General features: G+C 33.2%; 1 protein-coding gene and 1 long non-coding RNA gene across 4 annotated transcripts in view; one reads left to right on the forward strand and one right to left on the reverse strand.

Moving 5' to 3' along the window:
• LOC119070822 (discoidin domain-containing receptor 2) overlaps window positions 1-17,942 on the reverse strand; it is a 210,770-nt gene that overhangs the window by 73,409 nt on the left and 119,419 nt on the right. For all 3 annotated transcript variants that reach the window (XM_037175321.1, XM_037175322.1, XM_037175320.1), the window contains one exon: window positions 17,398-17,577. In XM_037175321.1, coding sequence (XP_037031216.1) covers window positions 17,398-17,577 — 180 coding nt within the window. The remainder of the gene's footprint in view (window positions 1-17,397; window positions 17,578-17,942) is intronic.
• On the forward strand, window positions 5,739-6,208 carry LOC119070862. The gene is made up of 2 exons (XR_005086560.1): window positions 5,739-5,860; window positions 5,939-6,208. It is a non-coding gene; the product is annotated as an uncharacterized LOC119070862 (long non-coding RNA).

A 17,942-nucleotide genomic window follows, 5' to 3' on the forward strand; every position in this document is an offset into this window, starting at 1 on the left:
AAAAACACTTCATGGAACATTTTGTTGAGGGTCGTTCGGTTCGTTTTGGGAACGAGGAATATTTGTTTGTGTATGCACAATATTATAACGAATCGTGAAAACTTAATTGCTTGGAATTTCGGATATTAACTTGTGTTTGGCCTTCGTAATGTTGCAATAACTTTTGCTGTTTTGAGGAAAACTCAATGACCTCCATGGTAATGGCTGCAAATGTTGTGCATAATAAAATGTGAGCTGAAAATTTTCTTGTTTAAGTTTCGCTTAGTTGTTATGAGTGAATGTGTAAGATGGGTTTGGGAAAATATAATTTTCTTCAAAATGTTACCAGCAGCGCGTCAATCTCAATTACATTCGTTAAAATTAAGTTTTATTTTCTTGAAAGTTTCTGCAAGTTAGTCGAGTACATTTCGGTCGTGGTTATGAATTTCCGAACTGGGAGCTTATGTCATTGCCGTTTCAAAAAGCACCTCTTCACATAATAAATGAATGAAGCTCCTCCGGCTCGGAGCGTGACACTTATAATTTATGAACGACCCTATAATCTTCAAGGTGTTTAATTAAATCACAAGATCAATCCTATTAGGTGTTGCCGGCGTATTCCTGTCTATTATGAATCGAATTAATTCTTCAATTTGCCGTTCCGAATTACTACTAACACCCTTAGGAAGATGGAACCAAATAAACGCAATTAAATTAGAAAATTAAAGTATCTACGGATGGTTAAATATTGAAAGTATAATCAAATATGGGGTAAAATTCATAATTGCACGCACACACACCGCAATGAATATTAAGTGTCTGTAAAATCGGTGCCACCACATTTTAATCACTTCAAAATGGAAAACTAATTTAAATGTTTTTCTATCACGGAAAAATCATCAAAAATTAATGTGGCTCATGTCTAATTCATGCATCGGATATTGTTTAAATAAATTTATTTCTCGACCGAAATTATTTTCTGTTTTTCCATCTAAATTGTTAATGGAAACTTTACGTGTGAAAAAGAAACGAGCACAAACTCAATCTATCGATTTTCAATGAAATTGTTAAACTTCTGGTAAGAGACACTATGACCAAAATGTAATTCGAGGTATGAGAAGAAAGTGAGGAAGGATTTACTAAATTCACTGAAAAGATACAAGGAATAATTTTGGTTAATTAGCGTTCCACATCAGTAAATTTAAGTACATTCTGAAAATCAATTTTTGATGGTGAATTTTAGGTGAATGAAACTCCCAAAAATTCCCTAATTTTCTGGGTAACTTTTATTTGGAGCTCTAACAGTAGATGGAAGTGTTTTATGGCTGCTTTTCATGTGCTTTTTTATGTTTTTGGAATTTTTGGACCAATAAAATGGAAACGAACAGTCGTCGACGAAGCGAGGAAAGCCGAGAAAGAATGGACGGAAGTCAAGGCACTCGCATCGAACCGAAGACGATGGCGGCTCTATTTGCTCCCTCGAGGAGTAACACGAATCGTGTTACACGATAGATGATGATCAAAAGGGAAATGAAACGATTTTTAAGGTAGAGACTCCAAAACCTAGTAACATAATTCCAGCTGAAACATTTTTTAAATCTATTTTTTACAAAAATGCGTCATCATGGCTTCATAGTAAAAATATATTTGAAGATTGTCTAGGTCAAAAATGTGTTACTAAGCTCAATGGGACTTTCTAGAAAAATTCAATTTGTGGAAGTTCAAAAAAAAGGGGAAAAGGGCAACTTGGGACGACCATGTTAGAGAAACTGAAGCATTTACGTATCGAAGGCAAGGGTGAACACCTCTGCTATCACCATATCGGAAACCAATAAACAGAGACTTGCGTCACATTTCATTTCTAAACGGGTGATTAGTTAATTATGCGTACGTATGTAAGCATCCCCACATTATACAAGATGTGTTCGGTTGGATTTTGTTATTGCCATCGCATAAAATGCTATTGCTTTTAATATTTCTTTCACTATCGACTATAAAAGGTTCTTGTTCCACTTTCTATATAATGCGCGTACATCGGGTGATATTTACCTATATTTTCCATCACACACTTTTTATTTGTTCGGATTAATGCTACGTGTATCACTTTATATCCGATTACTTTTTTTTCTGCGTCCCGTTTCTCGAAAGTTTTTCCCCGTAACATACCTGTATAGGTGTATGTACTTGTTGTATTTAAATTTTTCAAAACACCCATGTGCGTGTAACATTAATGTTTAGTATATTATGTACAATATCTTATCTCCCGTTCCAAAAAAAAGAAAAAAAATTGTAAATAAAATATTGATGCTGAAGAAATATGAGAGGAAAGTAATTGACTTTTATTGTATAATATAAAAGCGAGATAATATATCACTTTTATTTTTTTTTTGTATTTCGTACGTTGTATGTGTATACACACCAGTAACAATTACTTGGAAAGGTAAGTGGCAAGAATGGATAACAAGAAAATAGAAAAATTGAATAAAATATTAGAATATTGATTGTCATCATGAATACATATCGTAATATACGTACACATTGCGTCTGAGTGAGTATACAATACATACCTGTAAATATATATTCGAATTGATATTTTGTAATACCTCGGATACTCCAGTTGAGTGGATTGTGTTTACTAAGTGCTGATTTCCAGATCAATGACTTTTAAATTAAGAGGGATAAATGCGCACCGCGCGATGTAATTTTAAGAAATTTCAGTAGGTGGAAGACTAGACCCTCGGTCCCAAGAGTATTAATAATTTGTTAACTTAATGTGAACGTAACGATTTCGAGTACCACTCTCTGAACACATTTAATTACGAAAAATAATAGAAAAATGCTCATCTTTTCTCAAGAGGAACTCTCGGGAAAAAATACTGGCTCATAAATCGGTTATACAGACTAGCAATAATTGGTTTAGTCTTTGAACTTATTATGGTTTCTCAAAACTGAATTTTCACTTCATTCTGAGATCCGAAGCAAAGTATCACAAAGAAGTACATTAATCATTTCACTGCCCGATCAACTCATTGAGAGGAGACAGTTTTGCTAAGTGTAATATCGAATTATTAAATCTCCAGTGGAATTAGGGACGTAGATACATTTGCGCAAAAATAGATTTTTTTATGAAAGCATTGGTAAATTGACGTAAATCCTTGGTAAAGTAGATTAAACTGGCGGTAAATAAGACCAATTGTGAGGTAGAGCAGATAAGTACCACTTATTTCACAGGAAAATGGCAGGATATTCGATTTGTAGGACCAATAAACATTCGGGATTACAATTTTACAGCCGTGTGGGATTACTTTCGATTTGTTAAATTTCTAAACAACATAGTCTCCATACACGATGTACCAGTTTGAAATGTAATGAAAGTAATTTTCGAGGGATTAAATTTCAATTCGAAAAAAGATTCGGTCGATTACTGATTGAAAGATTTAAATCTAGTCCACTATTTCTAACTGTAAAAATCCTTTCCTGGATAAATAAGAGAAATAGTTAGTTTCCTAACGCATGCTGAAAGATTTTTAAAGAATGAGAGGTTTCCAGCACGAGCCCCAGTACAGGCAAGTCTTTCAGCATAAGTTAGGAACAACAATTTTCATAAACGACGTCAGAAATATTTTAACACTGGTTAGGAAAAAAACAATATTGACTCGAAATTGCAAAAGCTCAAATGAAATTTAAAAAAAACGAAATTTTATCTTAAGCAACGAATCTTAATGGCTATTCAAGGACACAACATTATTTGTACAATGGGCACGATATCTACGGCAAAACCTTCTTAAGAAATTTTTTACTTAATTTGTAATTTGAAAAGACCCAAGTTTTTACAGTTCAGGATGACGGCCTTGACTCACAATTTTATCTTAGCTCTGGTTAACAGTGTTTTATAGAGCCAAATGAGCTACTTTTGACTTTTAATCAAAAAATATATTTGGCTATGCTAAAACAAATGAAGTAAAAGATTACATTATCATCATGCTAATGTATTGCTCTAATAAAAGTTATTGCAGTGTTACTAGTACCGATATTTATTTGTCCATGTCAATGAACCTACCTACGGAACATAGGTCATATGGTCACAAATGTAGGAAATTAAGAAATTAGCTGTTGTCGTTTGATATAACATTTTTAAAGACGAAAAATGATTGGAAGCAATTGAATCGTTTAGTTACGCCAAAATTGATCGTTTAAAAGGGTTGTCTAATGTTCTTAACTGCCTTTTTAAAAGAAATGTTTCACAACACTGTTTAAAGCATACATCATAATTATCAGTTAAATCCAAAAAAAAATTCTTCCACTTAACAACACGCATTACAATCAAGCACTTGAGACATCAGCACCAAATCGATACTTAAATAGCTGACATAAGTGTAACTGAGGGCGCAAAGTTTCCATCAAACAATCTATTCATATTTTTTTCCTACAAAATCCGAAATTATTCCACACACTTATGGTTTTATATGTACAATCGCAAATACACTTTCCCGTCTCACTGATCCGTATATAAATATATGTGTATAGCCACAGTGTGGCTGCCACACGGCATATTATTTCTATGGAAGTCACATTTCTTGTCATGAGTATAATACTTATATCCTCACATTTGTACTTATGAAGGTACTTATGCAGCACAGCACACTTGTAATACTAATATTCATCACTGATATTCACTAAGATACTATGAAATAATATGAATATTTCATATCATGATGGTGACTGGCATACGATGACTTGTAATAAAATCAGAATGAAGAAGTAAAGAAAAAAAAATTGTGGAGGAAAAAAAACGTCTGCATGTGAACAAATTTAATTTGAAAAGCCCAAGAGCGTTTCGAAAGTTCATTTGAAACGTTCCACTGTTTGAGAGAATGCTTAAAAACTTTGCAATATAATAACATGATGTTGATTTCTATGAAACGCATTTGAGAAGTTGGCTTCCAGAAAGTTGGATCGGATTTTTTTTTCAAGTCTGTAATAGACAAGTAAATTCCGGCATGCTAAAAAAGTAAAAATTCGAAGAGTTTAATATAACTTCCAAGATTGATTTACAGTTAATTGGTATTCCGTCGATGATGATGAGGACCATGTTCAAAGTAATTGAATAAAACTGCCCTGAGAAAGCCAGTCTATGGACCCTCATATTTACATTTGCACGAGCCGAAAAGGCTAGCGATTGATAGAATTGAAAATCCACAAAATCCATGGCTTCGTTAGCTTCATAAGAATGAAAATCTTAGGAACAAGAAGACAGTCATGGGCACAGGAAAATCAAGAAAATCAAGAAAATCTGGAAATATTGATTGATTGATTTTCTAAATTTCGAGAAAATTCAAAAAGTTCCAGAAAATCAACAAAAGTTTTCTCAAATGTGGACAGTGACTGGGAGTAAGTTAATTCATAGCTCTACTCAATTGGATGTGACAAAGCGAAGGTAAGAATGATAAATTACATTTTATTGAAGGGTCTATTATACCACTATGGCATGGGTTCAAAACATGGCCCTATGAGTACCGATTAGGCTCTCGGAGCTGAGTGTCAAGCTGAGCCAATGATTTTAAGCATATTTACACTTCTCGGCCCAGCACCATGACTTTCCGAAGCAGTTTCCCCCTCGCTAAAAATAGGAAAATGTGTTTGCTCACACTGGAACACAACACACGGCATGTTTATGAACTAGATTCTTTGAAAAGGTTATGACATTAAGAGTTGCAAACCATTCATTCTGATAACGACATTATTTTCCTTTTGAAATTAGATCGAATGTTATTAGTCTGATTTTATCAGTTGATTCAGTGCAGTCGTAAGAAAATGAAGTTTCTGTGGCTATTGAGCATTTTGTTAGTAATGATGTTTTCAAGTTCTGTGAACTGTAGCTGTAAGTAAAATTCATTTTAATCTTCAGTTGTTGCAATGTTTGGTTTTTAAACTTTTTGAAATTTTTTGGATCAAATAGATTGGTGTTGGATGCTAGATTTAAATTCTAGCCCTTGCAGATGCAAACAGGTTGAACTGAGCCAAGGTTGTCTAAGATATGGAGTTTATCAAGACCAGAATTCGTGTCAGAATAGAGCGTGCGCTGGTCGCAATTAGCAAAAGGGTGACAGAATGCTTTTCAAGGAAGGGGATAGAATTAGTTCACTTTGGTTTGCAAAATATCAGCAATGTAATATTGTGAATGAACCGTAATAAACGTACAAGAGAGTTGTGTTTATTTTTTCAGTTATTTACACTTTTCTCATCAACTGTAATTTAGGTAAAGATTCGATACCATGATACAGATTCGGTAAGCGTCACCCCTAACGATTTCAGTTATTTTGTAAGTGGATAAAAGGACTTGCGTCACGCTTCCACTGTAAGTAGTCTTTGGGCGATATCAGTTCTTTTGTATGTATTTCGTCATCTTTTCGATCGAATTTCCATTAAACCATCTCTCAAACTCAGCCGAACGACACGGCTAGATACTTAAAACGGTCATAGCTCCCAAATGAGCGACTTTTGGACAACCATACGTGGCAGCTGCAATATAAAACTTTATAAATTTGTCTTTAAGCCGAACTTGTTATCTGCCATATTGTCCAAAATATGGGCCACGTAACCCACACTTAAAATGCTCATATCTCCCAAATCGGGGACTTTTGGGAAACTAGAATCGAAAACTATAAAACTTTGTCTGAATCGAACTTTCTGAGTCCTACTGAAATTTTTTTATCATATTTTTTAGTGGGCTAGGACTTGCGTCACGACCCTTCACTAACGTAGGATCATGATTACACTTGACTGTCTAGCTGTAGTTGATTCCACAATATGTACTTCTACTGTTTGTTTGTGTGTGGATCGTCTTTGTTTAGGGGAAGAAGGAGGTTTAACGTTTTTTTTTAGTTGACCAATTGATATTGAAACATGAAGAAACTGAATTTTGAAACCTTCTTCCTATCGGTGCCCACCACTTACATATTATGACACATACCTAATAAGCAGATTTTAATCTGAAAATTAGCCGTATATGCATAACAAACAACCTAATTACATGCATAATTTGTGAATAATTTTCTCCTTGATTTCGCTGGAAAATGACAATAATTACAGAACAAAAAATTAGCTGGAAAAACGGTTGTATACATGATATAATATGGTGTAAGTAATTGCAATAAATTGTACAACATTTTAACAAAAACCGCAGTGTATGAATAAAATCGACGATATTTTCACCCATGAATGGAAACGCATATTTATCTGGTATTTTCATAAACAATAGAATGCATAACATGTTACAATTTGTAAAATTAATGCTGTTTTCGGCTGTTTTATTCATTCTGTTATTACAAAATGACACATTTTCCTCTCGCTGATTTTCATTGTATGAAATTAGAACACCGGGCGCACTTCTACCATATATTGGTATGTGGCATTTCGTTCGTCACGAAGTCTGTTGACAAATTTAGTTTTTAATCGAAAAAGATCTCCAGGTTCATGTGAAATGCAAAAATTATTTTTCGGACTCCCCGACGGCTATATAAATGTATGGTTTGATGGATTTTACCAAGCTGCCCCCCGGCGGCGGCACGTCATTCCAATGATCTCTTTATAAATATTAATTTTTGAAATGGAAATACAGTAAAATATTTGTGTAATTCATTGGTAGATGGAACATATTATTGTGTAAATTGTTACCGAATTCCTTTTTTGTTGTTGAAACATTCATGTATGTACCAACAGGTATACACACAATTTCAGGTTTTATGTTAATTAAAATATAATACCACCATGTCGCTGGAACGCATATACCATATCTCATTGCTCGTAAAACCAACGACTGCTATTGTTTGCAAAAGCAATTAAAAATTGTGTACACACACAAAAATAAAAAGCAAATAAACACAAAATTTCATTACTTTTAAATGCATAAAAAATTTGAATATATTCACGGAAACTCGCGAAGTATTAAAATGGTCAAACAGACCGGAGAGCGAGAGAAAAAAAAGTGATCAGCGAAAATCGCTATTTCGAATCATAATTATTGGTGACTTACAATTAGAACCGAAGCTTCATAAACAAAACAACAATAAATCCATTTAATTTTGGATTCGTTCAATATTGATGCTTTTACTGGTCATTTATTATATAGGAAATTATCAGTTTTAACATTTACTCTACCGTCAGCAATGGTTCATTTCGCAGCGAAAAAATAATCAACGTTTCAGTACGCCTCCCATAATAAATAGGCTCTGGTATATAACTAAAACTGAATCGGGGGCTCAATAAATAGTATTTTTTAATTTATGATTTATTGACTATTAAAATGAATTTCGTCTGTGCGAGCAGCGAGCAAACAAACTGTATGTTCTATATGGGTGGCATGACATTCGGGCACATATCGTTTAATCGATTGGACTTTGGTATCTGAACCAAATTAAAGGTTGAAAATAAAAATTTGTTTACTTAACAATATTTTAGGAAATTGGAATGTGCATTTTGGGGTAAACATTACAGAATACACTGTGTTGGATAAAGTCGATTTTTGTAGCGATAGTCAGAAGTTTTCCATACGAGCGAAGCGAGTGGAGCTACAAAAATCAACTTGTTCAACGAGGCGCGTCCATACAGTACTTTTGGCAATTGACAACTGCATACATTAGACACCACAATAATTAAAAAATAAAATTGAAATTGAGACACAATCAAGACAAATGTCATTCAATTCGAAACAAGCAGAAAACTCTGTTAAACAAGTGGTGTTGTGGTTCAAAGTATCAAAATAGTTATTAATGCTCCTGTGTATTTGATTAAACGTTAATTTAATTTCTTCAGTTTCATATTTACGCCAAGCTTTGTAGTAGAAACACAGTTCAAACCACTTTATGTATTTACTGACAGTGGTGGTGGGGTTTATGTTAGTTTTGCAAGACCTTTCAAATTTTTCAATTTCAATTGAAATTGGTAAGCCGTAAAATGTCTCCACAAAAAATGTTCTAAAAGTTTATGTCTAAAAACACTCATAGCAAACTTTAAAGATAAAACTCCCCTAAAGTGATTGGACCCATTAAAAGAGAAATATTTTTTACTAAATCTTTCCTATAAGCAGCTTTCGTCTGCTAGCTAGCCATGGAGCAAAAAAAAAAACTTACCGCCATTAAACTAATTCCTTTGAAATATGGAATATAACGAAATAATGTGCGAGAAAATAAACAAGTCACATTTTCAATAATTACAATCTAATCGATGATCGATGTTAGTCATTCCACACACAATATTCACTCATGATACATATTCATAACTAAAAGTCGTAACATTAGTGAAGTATGTGGAATGAATACAGAGAATTGGATTGCAATTGTGACATCTTATTTTTCTTCGCCTGTAAATTTTATGATTCATTCATGATTTGATGTGAATTGACTGAAAAGACCTATTTGTCTGATACATTGAGTCTAATGCTTTAAACGAAATCGTCTACTTTATTAGTTTTGATATAGATTTTGCCTTATCAAAGACCACTGGTGAAAACTCATTGCATGTTTTTATCGTCAATTAATCAATTGTTACAAGCCTGTAACTTATTGTCGTAAATTTTCAGTTGCATTCGAAAAGATCAGAGAAAGGAGAACTGAATGGCAGGGGAATTTAGAAAAGATTAAAGCATCAGAACCGACTACCGGTTCAATTCTTAAAAGCTTTTGACAAACAAAAATACTTTCACCAGTTCATAATGAATAAAAAGTTCGATTTAACGTAAAATCTGTTGTTCCCATCCAGTCTCTCAATATTCGATTATAGCCTAAAACGCCCTCACCACTAATCCATTTAGAATGTAAATCTGAGTTAGATGGAAGCCATTGTGGTGAGCATTTTTGTTATTTCTTCCGAAAAGAAAATGAAAGAAAGGAAAATTGAATAAAAACCGACCTTCTCTAATAACATTTTGTAGTAACTTTTCGTGTAACAAAAAATGAAATTCAATAATTTCCCTGATTTCCTTTTTTTTATTTCTTGTTATACCACATTGCGTAAGAAAATTACGATTTTCAAAATTGTATATATAACTTCCATCCTTTGACCGGTCACCATTATTTTCCTCTAAAATTATACACTTACTTTTCAAGCAGGATCTACATAATGATATAAATGGTATACCAACATACCAACAATATATAGATATAGATATACGTGATAACGAGTTCCTTTAGAAAAATTCTGCTTTGTATGCAAACATTAACTTTCTTCTTTGCAATTTATAGTCATGGCTGTGGCATTTTTTATATACTTAGGTATCCATATTATCATACACACTATAGAATCAACCCTCAACCCTCAAGGCTTGAACGTACCAATATGTTATGGACAGAATGGATGATGTTGTTGAATGTACGCTTAAGATTATGTTATTTTTATATGATATAGGGATTATAGAGCATGCCGAAGAAAAAGGTAATTGAATGTTACAAACGGTAACAAAAAAAGATAAAAGAAATGGTAACCATACCAACTGTTACTTGCTCAAATTTCCAAACAATTGGAAGATAGACAAGAGAAAAGATTCTTTTTATTTAAAATTTATGCTAACTACATTGTAGCCGGATTGATGATTACCTGCTACTTTAACGCACCCAGCTTTAGAGTCGATCAGTTTTCTGTTTGATGAATTAAATGTAAGAAACGTGAAGGGTGAACAGTTCTGTGGTACAGAGCTTGGGGAAATGCGGTAAAAAACTAATATCAAAGAATAATAAGGCAAATGGATAAATGATGTTATCTGTTATCGACAACAGCCGCAAAATAAATGAAAACCTATTGATGAATTATGCTGTTATATAGGACAACATCATGTTAAAACTAACGAAGTAGAAGATTTTGTATCGATCTGTTGAAAGGAAGTAACAGATTCGATAAATAATTACTGGTGAAATAGGTACCGTCAGGGATTCATGGAAGGTTAGATTTTCTTGGAAGTTTAGGTAACTTAGACAATATTATTTACCAATTTTAGTCTCGACTTTAGTGCCTTTTATATAGAAACACATTTAAACCTTTAAGCATTTCTTCAAAAAATGTTCAATTTTCATCGGCCGGCATATTTTCTAAAAACTTTTAATGATTTCGCAATGGGAAGACTTCAATGAGGTCTGGAATGGTTATTTGTTTACCGAGTGAAGAAAATAGCAAATTCCGAGAAGATTGAAGTTTTGCGGCTTTGCGGAGCGGTAAAACAAAAAACAGAAAATTTATAATTTTTCCCCTTGTCAAAACAAGAGGGGAGAAATCAGTGTCTTTTTTTGGGAAAACGTTTTTTTCATATTTTCTTGTATTCATATATATGTCTCCAGTGTTAGACCGTAACTCTTGGAACTGTAAATAGAACTGATGATTGTCTTATGTATTTTTCAAAATCATACAAATTACGTACACTTTCCTACCGAAAGAAAAAATAACTCAAAATTTATCCAATTAAATTTAACAAGACCTGTCACAGATGCAATTGCATTTTCGATGCCCGAAAATTCTAGATTCGGCGAATAATTTGATAATCGATAGAATTTGCTTTCGAATGTACATAATTTTGAACACGTAATTCAATTCATGTTTTGTTAATGAGAATTTTTAATGGAAAACATAATGAATCCCCCAAATGCTGCATTGATTTCAGTTGTAAAAGTAATTATATTTTCCAGCAGCGGTTACAGTTAACTTGACACATATACATTATAACATCGGTATGGTAAACTAAAACCGAGATAAAAATACTACGGAAAAAAAAAAAAAATTTAAATCGCAAGAGGATTGAATGATATTATGACATAATTTAATACGGTGCCAGCAAGCAAAAAAAAAATCAGTCCATTTTCTTGTGTGCAGATGAGATAAGAGAGTAAAAGGAAATGTAATTCCGTTCTTAATTATTTACTCCAGAAACGAATTCACGTCATTGCCCGCCTTACTTTTTTAAATATTTTCATTTTTTTAATTAACTTTTTAATAAATTTCGTAAATAATTTGTTCGTTTCAATTATGGATGCATTAAACTGCTATATTTTCAATATTCGATAAATAAATAATCGTTGTAACTGTGTGTATGATTTAATCAATTTATTATCCAAAAATTACACCACAAAACCGATTTATTTTTGAAACGGTAAACGAAGTTTGGAACACATTGTCTATTTAATAATATATTATTCGTGTTATTGGTGTGTTATTTGACTCAATTTCAATGTTTTTAATAACGAAGTTGCTCACATAAGGCAGCCACCTGAACGATAGCCCGCTGAGGAAGTTGGAAACTATGAACCGACTGAATTTTAAGATTTTTGTCCAACTTATTCCAGTTGGTTATTAGTTTTAAATTGTCTTTCAAATGAAAGTGAAAAAGGTCCAACTAACGCAGCGTTCAATCACCCCCATTTCCGATATTCTCATGCAATGATGCATTGAAATTTATTTTTTTGGTTTATTTGTTCACTCACTAATTCAGTGAAAATTAAAATCTAGGGCGCACTTGTGGCGTGAGTAAATGTGAAGCTTTAATTTAAAAAAATTGGAACTCACTGGAAAGCCGAGGGAATAGCTAGAACATGAAACAATTTGTTCGAAAACTTGAAGAGTTTGGAAATTATGAGAAGGAAGATCCCGTGTTTCACAGGTCCTATTTTTAGGAATTTAATTCCTAAAAATTCCATAAAATCCTAAAAATTCCTAAAATTTAAGAACTTTATGGAACTTTTTAAGAATTTATACGAATTTATGGAACTAAATTCATAAAAATAGGTCCTTAGGGTCTGTGTTAAATCTTTTTCAAAGGGCCAAAGATAAACCAAGATCAAACAGTAGTTAATCAGAGTGATTTTCCGTCGTCTTTAAAACAAGCGCCGGTGACGTCGTCCCAGTTCTGAATGTTTGAATAAATAATGTAATGACACGAACTCATATCAACACAAATTGCGTCTAACATTTTGTGTCAAATGTTCAATTGAATTTAAATTATCTACGCGCTACGTATCATCATCGGGTACGCGCCGGTGCTGGAAAATTAACATAATGTACAAAGTTAATTAAATTCTGTTTGGGTTAATGTTTTCGATAATTATTTTCGTACGACAATATACGATACATCTATGGTGACGGTCACGCATATAAAGCGGAAATTGAATTATTTTTATGGGTAGGTTCAATTCAATAATCTCATGAGACAATAGGTAATAACAACAGAAAACGGTTCGTTGTATTTTTTTTGCCAAAAAGGAAACAAAATCATTTCCAACTTTTTTTTATTAATAATTTTCATTCGACTAATATATTACAATAAATCGTTGCTGGAAACCTATTCCACTTTATCAATATACGTGCTTCACAAACAATTGTTGTCTGTTAAGCTGCTAATTTGGCGATCGAAGTCTATTAAATTAAAGACCATGATAATTACCGCATTGGTAAATTTCAATAACTTTTAATTAATTTTCAACTACGCTCGAATTATATCAATGTGATGAATGTTGCAAAATGTTGCAATTTGCTGGTGCATGATACACCATCCGAACATGTGTACAGATGCGAGGTAATTATTCGATTTCGTCGGAAATTTATGCACGAATTGTGATCAATGTTGAAGATAGAACGTACACTTTCGGGGAATTTCGATGTAATTTGAGTAGTACGAACTAAATGGAGGTCAGAAAGGTATGTAACCATAAACTTCAATTAAACGAAATACCGTAATGCTGCGCAGTGCTGCGCTATGTCAGAATCTATTTCTTTGGAAATTAATATTGGAAACAATAGACATACCGGATTGTTTGTCGAATTGACTGTGCTAGTTTGGTTTAACAGGAATACCAATTTGTTTTAAAAGAGATCTATAAGGCATTAATAGAGCGCAGTTTCAAACGCCACACGGGACTCGATATTACATTTTTTTTTGCCTGCCTATCAATTGTTTTGTAATTTTTTACAAGCAGTATTGCTACAACCGTGGAATTATCGCATCCAACAATTTCAATCCAATCTAATCCAATAACATGATCATTCGACACAGCAACGTTACCATATATAATACACAAACGTACGTATCGTGCTCTTATAATAACGCACGGGATGTGGACAGAATTATTTGGATCTTTGGATCACCGAGGGAAGATAATAGGAATTTCCAAAAAGATGGAAGCTTTACGGACAGCGGAGCGATACACAAATTTTTCTAAAGAAAAACGAAGGTGACAAGACGGGTGAGAAAGTTAATTTCTATTTTATCACCTGTCAAAACAAGAGGGTTGAAAATAGAAATTTTCTATTCCGGACTGTCATCAGAACAAAACATTAACGAAATGCCGTTTTTTTATGGGCTTGACAAAAAAATGAATTTTGTTTATGCTTTTTTGGTTTTTTGTCATCAGAAAATTTCGTGGTAGAAATTTGACATTTTCTCTCACACCTTGATTATCACCTTGATTTTGTTTTCATTTTTTTAACGAATTTATTTTTCTGTTTATTGAAGGAATAGTTATTTGTTTACCGAGAGGAGCATTGCTCTGGTCGGAAACATCTCACTTATTGGGGTTTCCTATTTCTCACAGAAGCAAACACACTCGCTCTGGCCGCAAAACATCATTTTTGTTGGAATTTCCTATTTATATTCTCCTCTCGGTAAGCAAATAACTATTGTTTTGAGTTGAGTTAGTGGCATATGTAGCAAGAAGTCTTTAAATGAATAAAACTTTGTCCTAGCGTATACATGCAGAAAGGACGTCTTCTTCCATTATTACAAACGCAAAAAAGCTACGAAGCCGTTGAATATTTTATAATTTGTTTAGCATAGCTCCTTGGAAACACCCCAATCAAAAAATTTCGCATCTAATGAGTCGTTTCTTAACATATTTTGTGCAAGAAAATAATCAGCTCAGTTCATATTTACTTCCTAAATTGATAATGGCCTGAAAAATGTTGAATTGCACGCTTTTCATTAATTAGCATTCACGTAAGGGGGTGATTCAAATTTATGAATTTTAATTCTAATACAAAACATCAAAAATGTCGGAGTTTTGGCTTGCGTACGATGCGTAGTTGAAAAGTTTTAATTAATCCATCGGAAAGGAATAAGTTGCAGTACAACATCAAATTTCAAAAATTACATTTCCAAACACAGAATCGGTCTGGAGTTTCACGGTTGTATTCCGAATTTACGTGGAACAAACGGGCACCGTTCGTATTTCATTCTGAGTTTTCTACACATTTGACCAGTCATCTTTCGCCCAAAGTTCCCTCTAGAACATATATTTGAAAATAAGGACCTACTCGTCTCGCAATATTTTTCCACGACCAGTTAACTCAGACAATGTCAGGATATAGAAGAAAGATCACAGAGATTACAATACTTTCTCGAATCTTCAATTTTGAGTCTTATGTCTTACGAAAAAGCAAGAACTTGTTTCGATTAATTTTGGCTGGTGTTTTTCTTGAAAGATTTTACTTAAAAAAAATATTCGTGAGTTAATCACCGTACTACAAAGGTGAGGCGTATATTAACTACATCACATTACACAATCTGTATTATATTTCAAAGTCGTTGTTTTAATCGACTTCTTCGATTTTGTTAAACAGAAACGTCCTTGTCGCTAAAAAACGCAGCAGTATTGAGCGGAGCGGAGATTGTATTAAGTGAAGAAGAATTTTTAAAATTTACTTAAGACACATTATCTCATCAGATACTGCATAGTATAAAAAATCCTACCTGCATTCTTCATAAAACACTTTACGCTAATTTCCTGTCTGGGATTGAATTCACAACAAATTGGTTAGTTCATGTTTTCCTCCCTTTGGAACTATTTGTGGTGGACTATTGTAATAGAGAAGTCGACAATGAACTTACGTTTCCAATTCACAACGTATAATTGAGAAAGGACATTCGATGGTAACGAAACAGAGTCTGGTTCGTCAGTGTTCAGAGGCAACTAAGGGAACTAATTAAATTTTCAAGTTGTAATCAAATTGTATTGACATTTTCAGTAGTGAAATAGACACATTGGAAACGGGAACATCTCGTCTGTAAAGCAGTTTGTACATCAGATAGTAATATATCGTAAACATTTTACTTGAAAATTCAATAAATTAATTGTCGGTTTCTAGGAAGCATCGTTCTATTTCCAGAATTCACACCGCAACGCCGTTCGACAATATTGTTTACCTCCAACACTCGTCTACACAACAGAAAATCGAGCGTTTATACACCCAAAGACTGTGTTTCATATATAATAAAATCAAGGAGTCGTAATTAATTACCTCAATTTAATCAATCTTTTCTTTGTTCCATGCAAACGCACGCACATTATACTATATGAGAAGTAGAGCCAATTCAATTACCCTTTCATCTTTTCATATCATCCAGTCCCCCCAAAAAGAAAAAGCCTTGTAAACTATGTGCTAACATCAGTGTCGTTTAAGCGAGCATATGATTATTGATTAAATTGTTAGATCTGTTGGAGTTGGAACATCATAAAGGATAAAGTTGTTGTTTCATTAAGACTGTAGTCATATTGTTTAATGACATAATCCTTGCCCATGTTCGAAGTTAAGTCTACAAAAGCTCTTTATTTATATATTCGTCATTGTAAAGATTAAAGTACGGAGACAATGCATATAGAGCATTTTGCATCAGATGGTTTATTTAGTAATGGGTTATAAACGTTGTATCGTATGAACGTATAATGTACGTAGGCATAAGGCCGAACATGTTGAAAATGTTGGCAACAAAATACTTTGAATGATGTTTACATTTATAAAACAGTTTAAATGTCTTCTGTGTACGTACACAATCAATCTGTTTCTGTAAATGTAGCCTGAAATTCTGGATTTAATAGAACATTTTAGTCGAGAGACACTGATAATGGCTTATTGTTTATGCAGGGACTATTTTTGGGAAAACATAATTTTCATAAATTTACCGACACCTTCCCTAAATTACCTGCTGTGGTTGTCAGCGAAATATAGGCACGAATATGCTTCAGCTGTTTGTCAGCTGGTCTACTGAACAAAACACTCATACTCTTTACATGGTTATACCATATACCACTACCACGTGCGTACTGAAAGCTGAAGCTGAAGAAAATGCATGTCTAAATTTAATTGACATCCACTGTACATTTTTACAAATTTTCGCAAAACTATTTTTTGAATATTAAAGAAAATTATGGTAAAGTCTCGGAAAATGTTAGAAAATGGGAAAAAAATGGAAAAATGTTTTCATAAAAAATAGTCCCTGTTTGTATGTAACGTGCCCGGTACACGTATAAAATAGGTAAAATATATATTCAAAGCTGCCTTTCAACCAGTTAATTTGTAATGTGTAAGCAATCAATTTTACCATTCCTAACGCAAAGGCTATTCCTTCCACAGCATATAAAATAAATCGAACACACAAAATATGCATACCTTTTCCGAAGCCATGTATATCCGATCGAAAATTATCCGTTCCCCTTTGACCATCGACTAATTGCCCGAGACCGCCAACTAATTGGTCACCTTCATCTCGACCATCGTAAGTTTGGTCGGATAAATCGACTTCGAGGCCACGTTGAACACCTTTTGGGATGCTGTACGATAACAGTTTCTCTGTGGAAAATAGAAAATGGATTTATGTTTAATATCAATATGGGCATATGTGGCCGATGGGATGCTTAAAGTGAATTATTAATTACAATCTCAATTTGAATAATTAATTTGAATTAAATGGGTCCCGGACAAAAGGCAACACAATGGATGTTACTTATTTTCCGATTAAATATATTGGCAGAATAACTAATTTTAAATTGACTTGTAAGTGAGTCGTATAGTGAATCATAATTGATTGTCTGAATTAATATAACGAGGTAGTTATGAAACGACGTAAAATTGAAGTAAGTGATTCTTCGTAAATTAGTCTCGTGGTTTCACTCCATCTACACTTTTGTCCATCATGTCCCATTTAAAATGTTTTA

This window comes from Bradysia coprophila (genome assembly GCF_014529535.1).
Source record: "Bradysia coprophila strain Holo2 chromosome IV unlocalized genomic scaffold, BU_Bcop_v1 contig_106, whole genome shotgun sequence".
Classification (NCBI taxonomy): Eukaryota; Metazoa; Arthropoda; class Insecta; order Diptera; family Sciaridae; genus Bradysia; species Bradysia coprophila.